Genomic DNA, 20,487 nt, shown 5'->3' with positions numbered 1-20,487 from the left:
AGGTTTTTCAGTGGGTTTGGAAGCTTTGTTCGTATAACTCTTGTCCTCCACCGTAACCGTTTCTGGAACAAAACAGTGTCTCGCGTTCTCCTGCCGACTTGTTCTAATCCAAGCCATCACAGAGATAGGGGGATGAGATCTTCGACATTTTCTTACTCCCAGGGGTATGTATGATTTTTGCCATGTGCAAATTCTGCTATTTTCCTTGCTAAATTTACGCAGAGCTCGAGATAAATCTGCAATGGAAACCGTGCGTAATCCGAGCGACTAATTTGCAGTCAGGTTTTATAAGTTTGTGCACTCCAGAAGAGGAAATTTTGAAACTCTGTATTTTTATAATATATATAGGTATATTATGCATCCATGTGGTAAATTTTAAATAGAAATTATTACCCGTTATTTTCATATACTAAAAAACGTTTGACAAAAGAATTCGTAGCAGACTAGGTACATATTTTCCATACGTATGAAAATACAGGCAAACAACTCTTTACTAATTCGATATATTTACTCGTGTACCTATTTTTAGTTAACCATCTTCTGACCGATTCTGGCGAAAAATGCGCAGAAAAACTTGTTGGTCCGGTACTTGCTACGCCTGAAGGTGTTTGCGTGCTACCATGATTGCCATTATTTCCATTGGCATTTCCTGAGCTTGAATTGTTTGAATTGTTTTCAGGGGAATCCACAATTGGATGGTCTGATAGAAATAAATTGTATTACAATAATTTATGATAATTCACTAATTGAATTTATAAAGCAGAATTTGTTGATGGAAAACATGAGGCTTATACATATGCAAAATAGATCCACGACTACTGAAACATTAATTAGATAAGCCTCAACATTTTCTGAATATCTTTATAATTTTCTCTCATCTGTACTAAATCTTAGTATCTTTTAATACTCTTATGATTTAATTTCCTTCATTCAATTTTAATCAAGTTATAAATATCCAGGGAATTGAAGCTCACCTTCATATGAGGGTGATAAGGTTTGATGACTCTGATTATGAATCGCCGGTGGAGGGGATTCGAGAGACTCCAGCGAGATCTACAAGAAAAAACACCGTGCAATACTTTATCTTACTCATTAACTGTGACTCATACATAACATATAACCGAATTGCAACATACATCAGACAAAACTGTACAGTCGTAAGACGGCTGCAATTTTGCTTGCTCTCCAGGAGTTTTCTTTAAAATCTTTTCTCGGTCTTGCTTGTGTTTTCTATCAGCGCCCTTTAAAATTATTTAGTATTATGATTAGATACGTATCGTAACTCACAAATTATTAGTAGAATCACACTACCTTACCTTTAGTTTAAAAACTTTTATCTGACAAGCCCCAGCGTGCAGTCGAATATTATCATGAGAGTAAGTCTCGATCATGAGTCGAAATGGAACACCTTTCTCTCCGCCATGCTTTTTTGGAGTGAACTCGGTGCTGATGCAGTTAACCTATAAAAAATAACGAATGACGGGTATTATTAAAAGTAAAAAACAACAATCTTGTCCGTATGCATCACGCACTTTGATGTAAAGCCCAACTTCCTTTAATGGCTCCCAAAAAAACGATATCAAGTTGCTATTGGATGAACTGTACTCAGAGCCTGGCGGCACAAGGGTTACCCCGTAAGAAAGTGGCAAGTCTACCTAATAACGAAAATAATAAAGTTTATATTGATTTCCAACAAAATTTCCAACTTCCTGCTACTTTACGATTTATGAAGTACCTGCAGTATGCGATCATTTGGATGAGCATCCTCCCAAAGTGCGAGCTGTTCTCTTTCAGAAAACTGCAGCCGCCGATCGTGAAAACATAACCGAACGACTGTGCGAAAAACCACGCCGCGATACGCTGTCAATTCTCCCAATTTCTTCAACTTAATTTCATACGGTTGGCATTGGTTCAAGTATGTTAGCGTTTCTTCATTCACTTTCGTCGCTACGGAGGTCGCAGCCGCCAGAACGTACTGAAATCTGAACAAGGAAAATTGAAGAATTTAACAATTACAAAAATTAGGCAATAAAATAATGCATGGCCAGGACAATAATTTTACCGTCGTTCACAATCCAGATGCATGGTTTCTTGTGGCAAAGGGTGACTGGTACCAGTACTGCTATTTTGCTGGCAGGTGTTTTGCTGTTGTTGTTGACCATCAAAATGAAAATCTCCAGGAAGGGAAACAGAGGACCCACCATGAACATGGGATGAAGCAAGGGGGGTGAGACCAGAGTCACTTTTCAGAAATCCGGAGCTACGGAAAACAAAGAGGTTAAAACTGGTTCGAAATGAATGGGACACCAGCAGAACGCCATCACCAGAACGTTTAATCTTTCACTGATTAGATTCATTCAACACAATGCTGGAAATTAAAAGTATCACACTACACTATCCACCGTTGCAAACTGCATGGCCATTTTGATCCTCTAAGGCTAATAATACCCCAAATTATCATACATCCTTCAACAAATCAGACTTACGCCATGCTTTGATTTTGTTGGGTATTGTTGTTTGCTGATGCTGCTGCAGCTGCGGCCGCCCTTTGTTGATGGTAAATGGTAGGAAGGGCCAAAAGTGCCTCTGACATGTCATATGACGACGTAGATAAATCGGCTCCTAGCCCACTCAGGGAGCCGTCAAAATCGGCGGCTAACTCAGCATCAGTCCAAAGTCCTGTATTTTTTAAACAAACTGGTTTATATTTAGCTCAAGATCGATAATCCAATGATTAGATAACCATCCAAATTAATCACCTTGAGTGAGACTGTTTCTCGTTTCATTGTTGGCATCTTTCTGTTGTTGTTGCTGTTGTTGGTGCTGCTGCTGCTGTTGCTGTTGTACTCGCTGATTTGAACCATCATTCATTGGACCCCCAGAGTTGACAAAAGAAGGATTTCCCCCATTTCCAACAATTTTCCGCTTCCTATTTTTACCCCCATTTCCTTGCGCTTGCGACTGACAATAGCTCTCAATTTTGTCAGAGTTATCAGATGCATTATCTGAGCATGAGGAGGGGTCATCGATGGGAGAGGGCAACAACCCATGGGACCATGCTGGACAAGCCGATTTTGCTGGACGAGGGGCCATTCTCACTTCAGACGACATGTTCCCTAAAATAAACAAGTTCATAGATGATGTAAATAAAAAGAGATCTAACCCCGCTCCACATAAGCATAATTATAAACTCATAATAATATTATTGATTTGCGTGTCGGTAAGAACACTTGTACGCATCAGATACATATGTACGCTCTCCCACTTATTATCAAGCATGACTGATGTGGTTGTGAAACATATTGCTTGTAAGTTGGCCAACGGAAATTTACCAACTCAATTAGGAAAACTCCTTTTGGAAGTTCCTTGTTACTCGAGACGCTTTGATGTCAGATGACTTTCTATCATTGACTACTCATGTACATCTACGAACTAAAATTCAAAACTAAAACTTCAAAACTTTTAATTGCTTCAAAAATAATTTCAGTAGATTAATTTCCATATGCCTTTAGAAAAATTGTACAAAAATATTGTACAGAATTTTTAACTATGAGTGCACCACAAAAATTTTATGTCCGTACTTGTAAATAATTATCGCAAGTACCGACATAAAACATGCAGGTGGAGCAGATAAAGTGCATAATTAATAATAAAACTTTTGCAATTATTTGAGAAACACGTTAAACGACACCACTACTCATGTATCCATTTAACAGATTCGTTAGGGTTTTTAGTTTCATTGTATCATCATAAATTGTTCACTCCGTATAGTTACTGCTTTTAACTTTCATGGATTGTGTTGCAAGAGACCAAGAGAATTGAATCTTAATACGATGTACAAGATCAAGAAATTGGACCTCACGCCGAATGCACATACTCACTCATACATATGTCATCATCAATAACAACGCAAAATATGATAGCCCGGAATTAAATAGTTACAAAGTAATGCGATGCCATGCCATGCCATGGTTCTTCAATAGCCTATTTATCTCCTCCAAGCCTCAGCGCGATAAAGTTCCATATTTCGATATGTGCAGAGATACATCAGCACAGAGAGGACATGCTTTGAACATTTAATGAAAGACTATTCATACTGTGACCTACTATTAGTCCACTGCCACGACCAATATATGCATGTATATTACTGCTTGGGCTACAATAAGTGCCGACATGCCAATTCATAAGTCCGTAGCACGGCATAAGCGCAGAGTACCAACGATAGAGTTGACGACCTCCAGAAGGCTCTTGGTTTGCGTCACAATAATCGCACCGCCCAACCATCACCATCATCCTTCCAGTCCCAAATCCAGCCTGTTCGTGGTGTAATAAGTGTTTTAAGTGTGCTCTTTAATCCGAAATCTGTGGCAAATGGTTAGCCATATTGTTCTGGCACATGCATGATTATGTACGCGGGAGGATATTCGACATGAACATGATGAAGACATGACACGTTTGACACAAAACAGCATGGTATCGTGCAGGCCTTGTCGTCGTCGCCAATGGTACAGGCACAACATGTAGCTGTGTCGCCAACCAAAATGGCATCGGCTCTAAGACAACCAGACGAACAATGGGCTGATATTATATATAATACAATCGCCCTAACCCATTAAGAATCGACAATTACAATAACCATAACCGTTTGGATTTAAAGCGTTGGTAGACTATCTATCTATTCCGCAGTACTAACTATGTAAGTAATACATACACATGAAGTACAGCCCCATACGTACGTATTACAGTAGGTAAATATATACGTAGTGAGCTATATGTAGTACGGAAGATGAGACATGAACCATTTATTTCTGATGTTTATGCATGCACTAAATATTATGGCTTTCTAGCCTTTACATAACCAGTGCCACAGCCACATGAATATTTCAACAATGCCAAGAATTAATTACCTTTAACGCCAACAATTTGTCATATTTGCAATTCCGATACACGGGAGATTATAACTTCTATTTTGAGTGCGAATTTTTAACAACTTTGGTTGCAAATTTTATTGAATGATCATGATGTAGATGTATAGATATTTGAATGCAATGTATGAAGGAAGATTGACTATAAGTTTGGACTTCCACTCTTTTTTTAGCATTTTTTGGGAGAAAGTCGGGTACTTTCTATTCACCAGCAATTACAAAATATTGTGTATGCCTATTTATTATAACAATTTACATATTGGAACACAGAAGTATTCATATATACTTACTTGAGACTTAACATGCATCGTTGTATGCACTAACCGTCCAGGGATTACCATGCAAAGGTGTGTAGATCTCAGAAATGAGTTACAAAAACTGGACATGCATTTAATAAGACTACAATATGTACACAGATAAGTAATAAGTGTTCCATAGACCGGTTACGCTCTTCCACAAATCCGGATCAACAAAACTAAGAGTTCTTGGAATATCACTAACAAGGTTTCTGGTAGGTTTATACATATACTCGTAATTCCAGATAAATGACCATTAGAAAGCAACTTTACAGTGCAAAAACTGTCCAAAAACAAGGTGTCAACATATTCCTAGGAGGAAAAAGTGAAACCGACTTAAAGTATACAAAACCGAGCTTTTATACGCATGTGAATGTTCACTAATAATATGATGGGTCGACTCAACGTGTGTGTGCAAGTTTGGCAATTCTAGGAAATCATGCAATTACCCTGACTGGGGGAAACCCAGTTTTTTATGGTCAATAGAAACAAGTTGCTTTCTAGAGAAACTAGACGACGTCAACGACGGTGGTGGAATCACTTTGATGAAAAATCTAAAGCCCATCCGTCTGTCATGTATTATTAATCAACTCAATATACGGAATTATGCATCGTGCTTGTGGTGACAGACAGCTCCAAAGGTTGAAGACTCCATATTTCGTTTTTATTTGTACCCCACCTACAAAGAACGTGGGAGTGACACCTTCAAACATGAAATTACTACTTAAATCCGGCAAAAACAATATTTATTTTCCCCACAAACTTGCAGACATTTTTGCAAATAATGTGACATGTTGATTTGGCATGAAATCGTTAGTACATCGGGAATTTGGTATTGATAAGTAAATTCGAAATGTGGCAATTTATATACGCGCAGACCTTTAAGCCACAATTGAAAATAAGTGGACCAAGTGTAGAATATGTATGAATTGGAACATTTATAATTTCAATTTGAAAATGGAGAGTATGTGTGAAGAAGGAATATAATAATCGCCGATTTTGCGACCTTGGGGCAGATTGCTGACTTCAATTTATATCTCTACACCGCCGTTGTTATTGTGCTCATCAATAATGGATTGTGTAGTACTACAATGCAACATAGTGTAGTCGTTGTAGCGCTATGTAGGACCAAAATTACACACTTTAACGCTACCTATATCGCAGACTATGGCCTTGTTCTGTAACTTGGTGCTTGTGCTACTGCGGCAGTTCGCAAAGCTAAATTCGCATCACCAATACTACTACGAATATGTAATACTTGACACGTTTTGGGTAAAAAAATTAAAAAGTTTAGGACTATAATCATTGCAAACTGAATATTGAACGTAACGGATATCATGGATGACATTATTGAAATTTAAATATTTGTTTCTCCAAGCGTTAGATTACCAACTGTAATCTTAATCAGGGATTTACATCAAGAAAAATTAAACTTAAAGGCAATATTTAACTAATCTCGAAAATGAATATCATTATTAATTAGTTGGCTGGAGTAATTAGATTTTTTTAGTTTATTGTTCTTACTGTGACCATTGTAAGGTGATGCCATGCTCGCAAGCAAATATCCAACCCTGTAATCATCCATCATCGATTGTTCTATTATTGTTTTTAGCGTTTTTAGTTTGTTGCACACTGGAGATCTCGTTAACTTTTGAAGCGAATAAAGTCAAGTCCTTTTTCAGATGAAAGAACCACTTGAAACTTAAATCAGCACATACAATTCAATGTTTTTTATAACGATTTTCCTTTGTCCCAGAGATTCCATCAACATTCAGAAGAACGGCACAAACAACACAGCAGCAGCACTTGGATTCAGATATAAAAGTTTCTTATCCAGTATTTTAAATGCTACGTAAATTATGGGTTATAAATTTTTTCGTGTTTTTACGGTTTTCAAGTCATGTACTAGTTCTTTAGTAGTTACGCAGGTCAAATTGCTATTGAACAATATTTGTATTATTTTATGCATGGATGTTGATGTTACTACTTGATCATCATTAATCTCAGCCAAATCGCTTTGATATCGCAATTTCAATTGAGACAAATTTGGAGCAATCTCAAACTGGATATATCCAGTGTTGAGTTGTTTTATGTGTATTATGCGGCTGCCCTGGGACCATGTGAAAATGGCATTTAAATCATTAAATTTCACTGCTGGGCTGGACTGGACAATCGTATTCTTGGTCCACCCACCCACCCGTTCGATGAGTGTGTAGTATGTGAGTCAAGAATTTGTCAGGCTGATGATGACGGTTTATCGTTTCTTGTTCAGTTTGTTGGATCAGCTCTCTAAATAGTCGCACAACTTGAACTCAGTTTTATTGACGCAGTGAAGCCAACAGAACAGGACAGGAATTAAGTACAAGGGCTACAGATAATAATAATAATAATATTTTTGTGTATGTGGTTGATCAGTTTCTTTCCAAGTCCTTGGGAACTTTTCTCTTCACCCTCCTCGCCTAATCTATCATTGATTATTAGTATTATCACAATCTATGAAAGTCTGTGTAGACCACACAAGTTTTGTGTGCTACGAAACGACACGTGCAAAATATAAATGTCTGAGGAGAAATTAAACAAAAAATGCGAGATCACTTGTAACAACGGTGGAGTAAAGGAGAGGAGATGTTTGTCACACACAATTATATGCAGACTTTTTAGTAGTAGTAGTAGCAGAATAGAAGTATATTGTATTTAGTTATCATCCGAAATGTTTTTTTTGGGGATGGTTGGCCAGGAGAAATTGACTGACGGTGACGATGTATCACTGCTTGGTCAAGTGTTGTATCAGTCTCGTATAATCATTTGTAGCAGGACGAATGCGGAATGCTGAGAAACGAAGAAGGGTAAAAACGACATGATAAAAGCGATGACTTTTGTAAGATATTTTAGAATTTCAAAGATTGTCAGTCAAGTCAAGGATCCAGCCAGAACTAAACGTATGAATACATAGCAGCACAACACGTACTTTTGTTATTTTATATATGTCGTTGCGCGTAGTTGTTGTGTAGAAGAAACAATGAGAATGTGATACAGTGATTGACTTTAGACTTTGCTTCGACAAGTTCAGCCTACTTGGTCCCTCTTGCTTATCATTATCATAATATTGAACCAAGAGATTAGTCTGTGTCTCTCTTCATTAACTGCCAGCAGTTTAATAAATTCAATTACGGAGGCCGAGGAGGAGAAATGTGAGTCTCAATTAGCCTCCAGCTATGTATATGCAGTTCCTCTTCTCCTGATATATTATCACGCACAAGTAATTAATTCTGAATCACAGTTGTTGACGCCGCTTCGGAATTCAAGGAGCTGATTGGACTGATTTATTTATTTATTTAGTCTTTACGTGTATTTTTACGTACTACTAGGCGGACACACACTGTTATAAGGATGAGAAGATGAGATGGGGAACGCAGGAGACCATGTTGATAAGTAAAAGTAAGAATTTCACAGAATTACACTGCTCTGTTCGAAATACGAATATTGTTTGTAATCACAAGCAGCACAAAAGCCGAAAGTTCGCCCCCTCTCGATATCCGCGCTGGTTTGAAACTGCTTCTCTATATTTTTCTGATAGTGGGAGGAGTTTTTAGGTTTCTGAACGGTGAGGAGCAACCTGCTGCTGCCACTTCTGCTGCCACTTCGTCTTACTCTATTCTTATCGTTGCCGACCATATTCCACCATAGCTTAGGCTTAGCCTTGGTCAATCAAGTCACGTAAAAAGTCGGGGCGAAGTAAAAAGCGCTGGCGACTTAGCCTCGTAAGCAACACTTTGGATTTGGTACTTGTATGAATTGTTTAAAATACACTGCCACACACTTTTTACCAGTCCAACAAAGTGCTGATGATTAACTTAGTCCTTCTCCAGAACTATTCGCGTCGAAAATACGGCGATGATAATAAATGCAACCTTTATAATTCGGTTTTATTCAATGGGTAATCCAAATCTTGGGCCCTCGTTTCACAGAGGGAGAGTGCTTTTTAAAAGAAATCCAATTCAATCCCTTGTGAATAATGTGGGTTTGACTAGATTGAGCTGAGATGCGTTAAATGGTGAACGGAAAGTGAGACAAGTGGAGTAAGCAGGGCAGAAACAACAGACCAACTAAACCAACCAAACCTTTCACCTCGTCTTTTTCTTATTGCATCAAAAACTCAACCACCAAAAAGCAACGCTTGTACTTCACTGTACTCGACCCCACTCGAAACGCATTGCTCACTTCACTCACTGGATCGCTCGCAGAGTTATCTCAATGTTGGAGGAACGATGCAACGGTATTATCTCTTATTTGTTAAATTATTATTTCAGTGGTGTCATCCTCCTCCTCACGGCCCAGCCATCCATCCATCCATCCGTCCGTCCGTATCAGCTTCGTGTAAGCAATCCCCCACCGCAATCCTCCAGGCTCCTCACTTTACTAGCTCACTCATCTGTCCCCCGTGTTATTATTTTTCCTTATCCAAAACTGGAATCATGATTATCAATTAATGTAAGCATACATACGTACTTTATAGTCTGGAGTAGCAGTGTATGTATGTATTACAAGTCTGATATGTTACGATGCTCACTATTTGTTTATGGTTAAGGACTAATCTCACGCAACACAAAAAGTCTCTCTTCACTTGTCCAACAGTATCAATATCTGCTGGAGAGTCAAATGTAATGCAATGTTACGTTATTATTATTATTAAGAAGATGACGAATGCATATCTCTCGGTGATACTCGACGCATAAATTAAGCAACACTAATAACACAACCACAAAGTCTCCCAACTCCACCACCACGCATTAAGACGACCCAATACGTACAATTGCGTCTTTCTTGGCAAAATTGGAACACAAGTGGTTCTCTCAGATTTTCTGAGCAGTGACGATGGTGAGGCTTATTACAATTCAAACTCTTTCGATCTTAACGACTTGGTGATAAGGAGACAAATGAGGCAGTAATGTGTATATTGATATTTGGGATGAAATTGAGTAGAAGCAATGATGATTAGTGATCACCCGCCCACAATTGTTGTGCAGCTATGTGCTTGTACTTGTATGCCGGTTATTTTAAGAATTGGTTTTCATCCGGAATATTAATTATTTCTGGAAAGTCTTAAAAACAATACGATTTATTCTGAAATTGGTAACTTAATCGGTAGTTTTTGGCTTAAATGCACTTGTTATACATGCATAACACTCTACGCACGTCACAATAACTTGTACAACCGTTTACAGTTGTGTGTGTGTACAAGGAATGCAATACTTTTTAACAAGGTGGCAATTGTTGACCATTTAGTTATATGGGCAAGCAATATTTTTTCGTTTTTCACTAATCCACAGTTAGTCCGACTACGCGTGTAGTCAAGTCAGACCAAACCCTAAAGTGTTACTAACTGCTTTGATTGTAGTAGACCAACTTTTTCATCAAGTTTCTGTAGAGGTTGCACTTTTGTGGCTGCATGTATATTGTGGGTAGAAAGGACAACAAAAAGTTACAATACGAGTCATACACCTTGCAACATTATTATTATTATTTCTACACCGTGTTCAATGATTATTCCTAAATTGACTGATGGAATCTATTCGCTAAAGTGTACTCTGTCAGCTCTTCAGTACATAATTGAATCTAAAGAACACAATCCCAAGTTTACAGAGACATGTCCACTCTTAATTTGACGTGGCTCGTTCCTGCAGTGCCCACTGATCAAGTATGCATTTTTAAGACAAATTGTAGGACATCATTGAATGCACCTCTGCGTCATTTCTTTCGGTTTTTGTGGGAACATTTGATGGTAATCCTCTTCATTGCGGTATGATATACGAAACAATATGTCGTCCTAATCAACATATTTACATGTATGTATCCTCCTGTGGGCATGTAGGTAATATACTATATGCAAGAGTTAAAGTTAGACTACCAAACAACCAGTTTTCATAAATACTTGTGTATGCATACTCATACGTCATAATGGGATTCAAATACAAAACAAGCATCATATTGTTCTTTGCAGATTGATTTGATGACGGAACAATTGTAGGCTAAATTAGCTAATGCATTCAGTATGTATATGTATGCATGTATGCATGTACGTCGTTTCTCATTTAATTTACATCTACCGAATCTCATGCAGTTACGTTGTATTTATGTAACCAATTTGCGCCTTTAAAACTCCATGAATTAGTGTTCAGCCACTTTAAATCGTAAAAAATAACGGATAACAAATACTATGCATACAGCGGTTACATCGTACGTCCAGCGTAATCAGTTAATCAAAAGATAGTGTAAGGCCATATACGGCAGACTGTGCTATTTTTTTAGAGATTCGCAGAAAAAGTATTATATCCCTGCAGGCTATCAAGAGGTGACGAAAATCGCAGAACGGTTGACGGCAGCAGAAGCCTCAGCAGGCAGTTAATCGTGGTTGTATTGTTCACTTTGCAAAAAAACTGTCAATGCAATAATGTATTAGATACAATCATTGTATCTAATCCCATCCCCCTCCTGGCAGTCTAGTGCCACAATTAGTTTATATCCAACCTCGAGAAGCAGCAGTAGACACACACTATTTCGTACAAAAGGCATATCCTCACCGTATCCACATGTGTAGAGATGCCATATAGCTTAGCAAGATCACATTTGTTATTTATTGGACAAAAAGTTACACGGATTAAACGCGTGTAAATGAATAGTTGTCTAATAATGTAAAAAATGAAAAATTAATGATCCTTTGAAGAACGACTGTTGACTGCGTGATGTTTTACAAATTCCTGCACACATATTTTTTTGTAAATACTTATGCATGCATTCCAAAGGTACTTGGAATTTCATATTTTTCCATGAGGTATTATGCAATGTATCATTATGCAATGGGGATGCTGGGAGTGGACGCACCCAAATAAATGATTGGTCAGAACATGCACAGCATAACGCATCCCCTTTCTCATTTTTTCAGTCACATACAATGTCAAGGCTTTGAAAATCATCATCATAACCAAAAAAATAAAGAGTAAAGTATCAACCACAATTAACATAGCAATTGAATACAGAATGGGAAAGGCAATTGAGTTGCCACCTGCAAAAGTGAACATTTGCACTTAATGAAGGTGAATTGGCGGTTAAGTAAGAGCACCTTCCAGTGATCCATTCCATCCATACTATGACCAGTACTGCTGTACAACAAGCCATGCGGTCACAACTTTGTGTAAATTGGTTACTCTACCGAGAATCATAAGACATTCTAGTGCATGTGCCCATGGAGAATGACCATGGATAAATAAGCGTTCACATAATTAGTTACGTATTTACGTACGATGAAATGAATAGTGCATGCACTTTCCCATTGAGCGAATTTAAAATTTCGTCACAAATCATGCTTTAAGTGAATTAAAGTTTTACATAATTATATCATCCAAAATGAAGCATGTATGAGAATGTGTGTATATATATCGTGTAAATGATACAATAATATGCTTATTGTACGTCGATAATAATTTGTATTGCAAATATATACACTTTTCTCGCTCCACTTAACTCGAAGCAGCAACAACTCTGCATATGTACAACAGTAACTATGTACGAATCACAATGGAAAGTGGATAATAAATTCAACTGGCATCCTTAACACGGAATTTAAACTTGAACAGCCAAAGCAATTGCGCCTATGCTCAAGTTTTGCATAAATTGCAAATGCTTCGTGAGTTTGCAAAACTTAGGACATAAGAATTATCATTACAAAAGAATCCATATACACCAAGTCGTTTTCAATTATGCGGTTTAAAATTCGCAACATCAATATTAATAGAATTCATTAACCAATGAAATGTTGAGCGAGAGAATAGTCAATCAATATACATATTAACTAACAGCCATTGTTGCTTGTTGCCTTTCAATTCAAATAGTCTGCATCCAACACTTTTATGCTTATTTCAAGAGCGGTAGCGTTACTAATGTGCACCGCTGCTGCAGCACCGCCGCTATCGGAAAAATACCCCAGGATGAAGTGAAATGAAATCATTTCATGCTCAATGTCAGTGTCATTTTGTTATTGTGAAATAATATACGGCATAACATAATAATTAGTGATAGTTTGACTACAAAAACTTGAACCTCTACTAATTATCTATGAATACACACCCTGAACACTAATTCATTCCGAGACGTGTTAATTTAATGGTAAACACTTGAAATGTAATGCAATATACCATATCAATCAAGTATGGTTTTACAATCACAAAAGTACTAAACAGGACAAGCCATCAGTCAATCAATCAAATGTAGCAAGTGGGGACTGGACTTGTATCCATGCATATTCAATATTATTATTATTGTTACCTCTCTATTCTCATAGGCATTTTTCTCCTAAGCATTTTTTCTACTTCTTACAAATTGCATACAACAGCAGACAATGACAAAACAAATAAAGTAATTAAAGCAAATTGCTTGTACAATGTCGGCAGTGGAAGGAAGCGAACGGTGACATCATGCATAGGGACAGACATAAGTCGCATAAGTCACATTGTACAGAACAAGTTTCAGAGAAACAGAGTGTCTGGATAATAGCTACAAACTACCCAACTTTCATCGCATAATTATTCAGTTAAGGCCAAAGGTCTGTAAAAGTTTGTCACCTTTCACCATGCACTGCAACTTATTTGGAACTGTTTATTGATACCCAAGATTATGCTGGCAATTTTCTTTAATGGAGGGAAACCTGCAGTTTTATTATCCATGAGCAATCTTTTTTGCCTACATACATGTCTACACTGACTATTTGCACCATTGCACGCATTATTAGTGAAGGGCGAAAATGGTCTCTTCTGCTGGAGCTCAACGACTGCTTTCTTTCTTTCTTTTAGCCCAAGTGGTCGGAACGAATGTGCTCTCGTCTGTTCGACCAGAGATTGACTTGCTATGCCTCGTGTGAGACTGACGTCAGTGCTTTTCCTCCTTTTAGTGCTTTACTTCATCTCACTCAACATGGCGGATATGCCACGCCACGCTGGCCCCCATATTTAGCCGTCCACACAAGAAAAGACTTTGGCGAAAATCTACGAGCCTCGAAAAATGTCCTTCAATATTTTCCCTACATTTGTGGATTGTGTTACAGTATCCACAATTACATCAATGTTCCTGCCTACAAGCCACCACCTCAGCAAGCTTTCAGAATCAAGTTCACCAAGTTATGAGAAAAATCGGCCTTCTTTTTTGTTTAAACAAATGGCCAAAAGCTAACAAATCTACAAACTCTCCTTGTCAATTTCCTTAAGAGATTTACAGCTTTTTGGTGGGTAGATAGATAGATAGATTGACTACTTGGTGAATAGTTTTCGCCAATTTATTTGATTGGTTTACTCGTTGCGTAATGATCTAAAAAAGTCATAAAATACGTAGCTCGGAAAAGCAAATGTCTGACATGAAATTGATTTTTTTTGGTTTCAGAAAGTTTTAGATAAACCAAAACTGTAAAAAATATTCTACTTTTAAACTTATTATTTCTAACCTCGTGATTGAAATACCTATGGAATATGCATATGCAGCTAATGTAGCCTACATATTAGAAACCATACCAAGTTTTCTTTATTCACACAAGTTAGTGAAATAAAAACTAAAAAGAAATCAATTATTTGCTCGTTTTGAATAACAATTTTTTAACAACTCATATCACACATGCAAAGTCCATGTGCCTGGACTTTGCAATGCAAGTTTACGCAAATAGCCTTTAGTTTAAAATTTGTTATTATAAAAACATCTTATTAAAAAAGCAAGTTGCGAGTTAAAAAAAATCAGACAGACATTTATTAGGTACATACATACATCAGGCTAACCAATTTTTAATGCTACACAAGTCACACAAAGTAGTTGCGCACAAACTATTTAAGTACTAACTATTTAAGTATGTATTAATTTTCAAATAGAAATATATGGTAATACTTTTCCAACGCTGCTAATGTACCTAACGATAGTTAAGCACTATATATATATATATCGATATACATAGTATAAATGAGTATATCCCCACACTTGTGGTTCTGCCGCATTCTGCATTCATTTGATGGAATTACAGATGTTAATTATATTACACTTCTCTGCTGGATCTTCATTTGAACTGTAATGAGGATCTTTGTGCTGTTCATATCTGGAGTGGCACATGACGAGAGCATGCTGATAATCAGTTCCACCAATCAGAATTAAGCTGTTCGACACACACGGATACTTACCTCGCTTACTTAATTTTACTCACTTAACAGTCAATGGTATTATTGGGTCCCATTAGCGTGAGCATAGTTGATATGTCACGCTCTTTTCCAATCTCGAACATGCAGGCAAAGGAAAAAGAAGAATGGAATAGAGAGCTTTATCTGTCTGCAAGTAATTACACCAACCAGATTTAATTGAAAATGAATTCATCCGAGAAGATGCTAAACCTTACACACGACGACGAATATGCACAACGAACGACAACTTGTTGCTCGCAGTCGCCGTCATTTGGCGTCAAACAACAACGCAGTTCTCTCTCAAATCTAGAGTAAATATTCGGAAGTCATTAACTTTCATTGCATGTGTGCATGGGGACGGGGATTGCATTAATTACTCCTGAGGGGAATCACACACAACACGGCTACACCAGCCTTAACAGCAATTTCGGGCCTGATTGCTCATTACAATAGAATATATTGAATGGGATAAGTTTTTCCAGGGATAAAAGCCTTCAAGTTATTCCATGCCTTTTTCAGACAGTATTGTACGCCATGTAAAAATATAAAGTAAGTAAATAGGTAGGAGGTGTAACTACGCCTGGATCAGTGTATAAAATGAGAAGCACACTAGATGTCCTCATGTCCATGAATTTTAGATAGTTCATAGTCGTGATAACATGGAAGAAGCCTATAACGAAACTTGTAATGGACTTTGACAAATATATTTCCAAAAGTCATGCTCTTGCTGCAAGTTGCAATGCATAGGCCGCCCATGCACTTGTCGGAATGTGTTATTTTGTGTACAAAGTTGGAAAACCTGCAATGACGCCAATAAAATATTGTTATTGAACTATCTTTGTGCAGACTAATTCATTAACAATAAACAATTCTAGGATTCATAATCAATGTTATCATCCCCACAATTGCCATCCATACATACATATATCGTAGATGATTGCTTATTATGCTTGCAATCCAGGATGAAATGTCCAACAAAATCAACATTTATAATCTATGCATGGGTAACATAAGCACAAAAAAAAGTAATGAATAAATCGTATCAAATCGTTATTATTTGATGATGAATGCAGAAATAACAGACATTTAACATTTACACGAGTTTCTCTACAAATCATCACTGAAAACAACCAGCTAAACGACGACGACCTTTTCACTAGTCTGTGGGTCACAATTTGGTGACACAATATGGGTCTTTGATCCTTCAGAAAGTAATGTTGCTCGATGTTGTTCAATTAAAATTAAGTTGCAACTTGGCATACATACAAATACGTAAGTAACTGTGTCTATGTGTGCATTCACAATTTTCACAAATTCAAGAAGCAATTGATTCTTGAACGACGAATGCACTATACAAACCAAAGTCACAGTCTACTTGTTTGTTGCTGCAGTAGTGTCTCGACAACTATTTTGGACGACAGGAAGAGATGGCAACCTATGTTGACATGAGAAGACGTCAAACCGGAAAAATCTGGTATAAACTGGTTTACAAAAATGGGTAAAGAATAATAATGTTGATTTGATGGGTTTGGGGAGTCGGTTACTTCTTATGTACATGCTTGTTATTATGCGTAGTTTCTTATATCAAAGCTCATTTTTCTTCAAGCTTATCACTTCACCAATGCAACCAGCCATGGCCACGACTAATGCTCTTCCTGATATGGATGAACTGTATTTCTGAATCTCCCAATAACAAACAAGCAACAGAGAACCACAAGACATAAAAGCTGTATTCAAAAAGTTCACACTTATGTATTGAAACTTTCTCACCGTGGATGACCCTGGTTGAAATGTCTGTGCCGAATTCTGCAGGAGTAGCCACAACTCCTATGCATAAATCATTATGCACAAAATTTGGTGCAGGTTTATGCACAATTTGACAAAGCAATCATGCCGACCAACTTATGCAGAAAATTATAAGCATAATTATGCATAGAACTTATGTCGAGTTTATTATGCAGAAATATGTACCCATAATTGTACACGTGTCTCATAGCGCGTAACTCGAATTGAGACGGCATGGGTTTATTCATTTCATTGAATGATTTCGCATTTCACTTTTAAATCCCTCTTTTATCCAAACTTTTCGATATTTTCATAGCAAATTTTAAAAAAGGATCAGTTATTTCTTAGTCGAGTGGGTTAATAAACTTAATACGGTGCGAGAACTGGGTTGACAGAACATTAAGATAAGATCCAAGAGAAAAAACCTCATTGGAAGGCAGCAGCATAACTCGCAGTCTGCGCCGCAGATACAGTGATTACCAAGATAAGTCCCACATTTAATATTTTCTGTAAGCCACTAATCAACAAAATCTACATTTTTCGAACTTGTATGTAGATTGCGTGTTAAAAAGGGACGAGTTGAAAATCCTCCAGATAACTGCACCAGAGCCGATGCTAAATTGTGAAGCAAGAAGACACTATCCGAGAAGTATCGCAAGTCACGCCGTGGGACTGGTGTTAATATTATTTAAAACAATTATATACTTATATTTATTACAAGTAAAAATAAATATGAATTTTAATTGTACTTGATGAATTGTAATTTATGCATCAATTAGGACATGATTTAAAATGCATTAATTGTCTGCATAAACCCGTCACAATAAATTGTGCATAAACCTTTCAACATAAATTATGCATAATATATTCTGCATAAAATAGATATGCATAAACAGTTCTGCACAAAATTGGGCCAATTTTAGGCACATTTTTTCTGCAGGATTCGGCTTAACATTTCCTGCATAAAATCGCCAAAAATTTCAACCAGGGGAAGCTGATTAAATATCTTATTTTGCCTCATTCGATAACCAATTCTAAGCATAGATAAGACCGAATTTTGTTCTAACAATTATAAATCAGAAATTAATCTCAAAAATGTCTTAATGTTCCTGTGTAGCAGTAGAAAGTTAATTCCGAGTGCGAGTATTTTCCCAGTCTCATCCTTCCGTCTCTCTTTGCATATAACATTGTTTTGCCTATCTCGAAACTTCGCATCGACATCACGGTTAACCTTAACCCAATGTTTTTTATTTCTTTTTTCTTCGTCTGATGGTATTTTTTCAAATTTTTTGGTCTGGCTGGAATCTCTGGCATATATATTCGATTTTTTGTATCATCAAAAATCGAATATAGTTGACAAGATAGCTGTTTCTTTTATTTAATACCAAACTTTTCGAATTTTTTAGTATTTTAAAAATTTATAATTCTGAATGAGCATTGTTGTAGTAAACGCAAATTAGGCCTGCGAAATAATCATCAAAAAAGTTGAGTTTGAGGTTGGATGTAAGAAAACAACTATCTGGTACCATAATGGTACACGGAATTTCAAAATTCCAGTAAAATTTGATTTTTGGCGTGAATTTGAATGAGTGAAAGCACTACTTTCTCCGTTGTTTGGGCACCTCTGAGGAGGGGAGGTTGTGTACTATCAACTCACGGATCTCGATGCCCTTTGGATATATTATAGTGTCCCATGAATACGCAATAACCCTGAAGTGATTTGACTCCATGGGCACATTTGCGCCCGCCACACCCACTCAAAGGTGCCCAAAAAACAGTGAAAGTAGTGCTTTCACTCATTCAAATCCACCCCAAAAATCCAATTTTACTCAGATTTTGAAAATTCGAACGCCATTACCCATTTCTTATATCCAACATAATTTATGGACGGCCCCTATCGTGTGTATAAAGAAGAAAGGCGTTGTCGTTGCAACGGCGTATTCAATGACTGCTAAAAATATACGAGTATAGAGTGAAAGCAGTCATCATACTTTCATTCATATCAATCGCTACAACAGTGATCCAAAATTAACTTAGCGATGTAATATTTACTGCAATGATCCCTATTCACTGGTCAGGAGTAGTGAGCAATAAAACCATGTTTCTTTGTTATTCAATCATTGAAGCATAACATTTATACAGTCATCTCACATGCACATGAAAATGAGAGCAGTAATAGTTAGCAAATTAAAATCATCTCATATCTTACCAAAAACCCTAAGATCGGCTGGCTCCATTTGCCACTTCCTTTGTTTCAGAGTAGAATGGCCCATATCATCGATGCCGATCGGACCATTGTGACGATGCGGTTTGTTTGGCCTTGCAGGGTAACAAATAGGATGCACACTAATATGGCTTTCACTCAGAAAGGAAGAAAATGAATCAATCGGTAATTCGGATAGCTAAGCTCAATCGCTAAACATCAAAGGGACATTAATCGGTTAAAATTTTCATCCAAAAGTTTATGAATTTCATAACACAACCGTCCCCTTGCTATTCATGTTTTCGAAGCGAGGAATCATCATATTTATCTCAGTTTGAGCAACCACGACGCAGTTTCTTTGCACAGTCACAAAAGTCATCACAATACAACACCACGTCCTTATAATACATTATCTTCCTTCCGGGAAGGGCCTTCCCTCACGGTAGGATTGTTGAGCAAAGTTGTTGAAAGTAGAGTAGAAATCATGAATAAGAAACTGATTGCGATGGTGATGGTGGTGAAAGCAAACGTGAGGAAGAAAACACGACAGCACAAACAGAGGGAGGATTGCCGGACAGCAAGAGATCACTGAGATCTGCCAGAAATAAAAATTACAATTTCAGCATACAATTTATTTTCAGCACATCATTTACAAGATATGTATTTTCCTGAATCGAATGAAAAAAGATGTATATCACAAGCTTTCTTTGTAGACACGACTTTCTATGAACATGTTCCGCCATATAAGTTTCTCATTACACATTACTCATCATCTGTCCGGATATGACTGATCATCGATTTTCAAATAGGAGCATATTTAAAATATTACTGTTGAATTGAATACCAACAAATTTTAATACCTGTTTGATTAAGGCAAGATCGATGGTAGGCTTTGCTGCAGCGCTTGTGTTTTGATATGCAATGACGTATACATATACGCCTCACAATAAAATATGCTGCCCAGATAAGTTTCTAATCAAAATAATTGAAACACATATTCACATTCTCTCTACTGAAAACAACTGAAAATCAAGTACAAGAAAATTATGGTCTATTGAAGTTTTCATTGAGGC

General features: G+C 37.1%; 1 protein-coding gene and 1 long non-coding RNA gene across 6 annotated transcripts in view; one reads left to right on the top strand and one right to left on the bottom strand.

Moving 5' to 3' along the window:
- The window catches only part of LOC110845409 (transcription factor CP2), a 24,479-nt gene extending 3,992 nt beyond the window's left edge, over window positions 1-20,487 (bottom strand). For 2 of the 5 annotated variants that reach the window (XM_035849062.1, XM_035849064.1), the window contains exons 1-11: window positions 20,275-20,480; window positions 19,421-20,009; window positions 2,760-3,116; window positions 2,487-2,679; window positions 2,063-2,260; window positions 1,736-1,982; window positions 1,533-1,655; window positions 1,317-1,460; window positions 1,137-1,241; window positions 975-1,053; window positions 520-700 (exon numbers count right to left, since the gene is read on the bottom strand). In XM_035849062.1, coding sequence (XP_035704955.1) covers window positions 520-700; window positions 975-1,053; window positions 1,137-1,241; window positions 1,317-1,460; window positions 1,533-1,655; window positions 1,736-1,982; window positions 2,063-2,260; window positions 2,487-2,679; window positions 2,760-3,116; window positions 19,421-19,484 — 1,691 coding nt within the window. In that variant the 5' untranslated portion in view covers window positions 19,485-20,009; window positions 20,275-20,480. Of the gene's footprint in view, window positions 1-519; window positions 701-974; window positions 1,054-1,136; window positions 1,242-1,316; window positions 1,461-1,532; window positions 1,656-1,735; window positions 1,983-2,062; window positions 2,261-2,486; window positions 2,680-2,759; window positions 3,117-6,745; window positions 10,887-19,420; window positions 20,010-20,274 lie in introns of those variants that run through there. The other 3 variants (XR_004834246.1, XR_004834247.1, XM_035849063.1) reach the window with 3 other exon arrangements.
- Window positions 16,512-17,533, top strand: LOC118434797. The gene is made up of 2 exons (XR_004834248.1): window positions 16,512-16,900; window positions 17,033-17,533. It is a non-coding gene; the product is annotated as an uncharacterized LOC118434797 (long non-coding RNA).

The sequence above is a fragment of the Folsomia candida genome, unplaced genomic scaffold, assembly GCF_002217175.1.
Source record: "Folsomia candida strain VU population unplaced genomic scaffold, ASM221717v1 Fcan01_Sc003, whole genome shotgun sequence".
In the NCBI taxonomy this organism is placed as follows: Eukaryota; Metazoa; Arthropoda; class Collembola; order Entomobryomorpha; family Isotomidae; genus Folsomia; species Folsomia candida.
The sequence above is the reverse complement of the archived record's forward strand: the minus strand, read 5'-3'. Positions and strand labels throughout refer to the sequence as shown.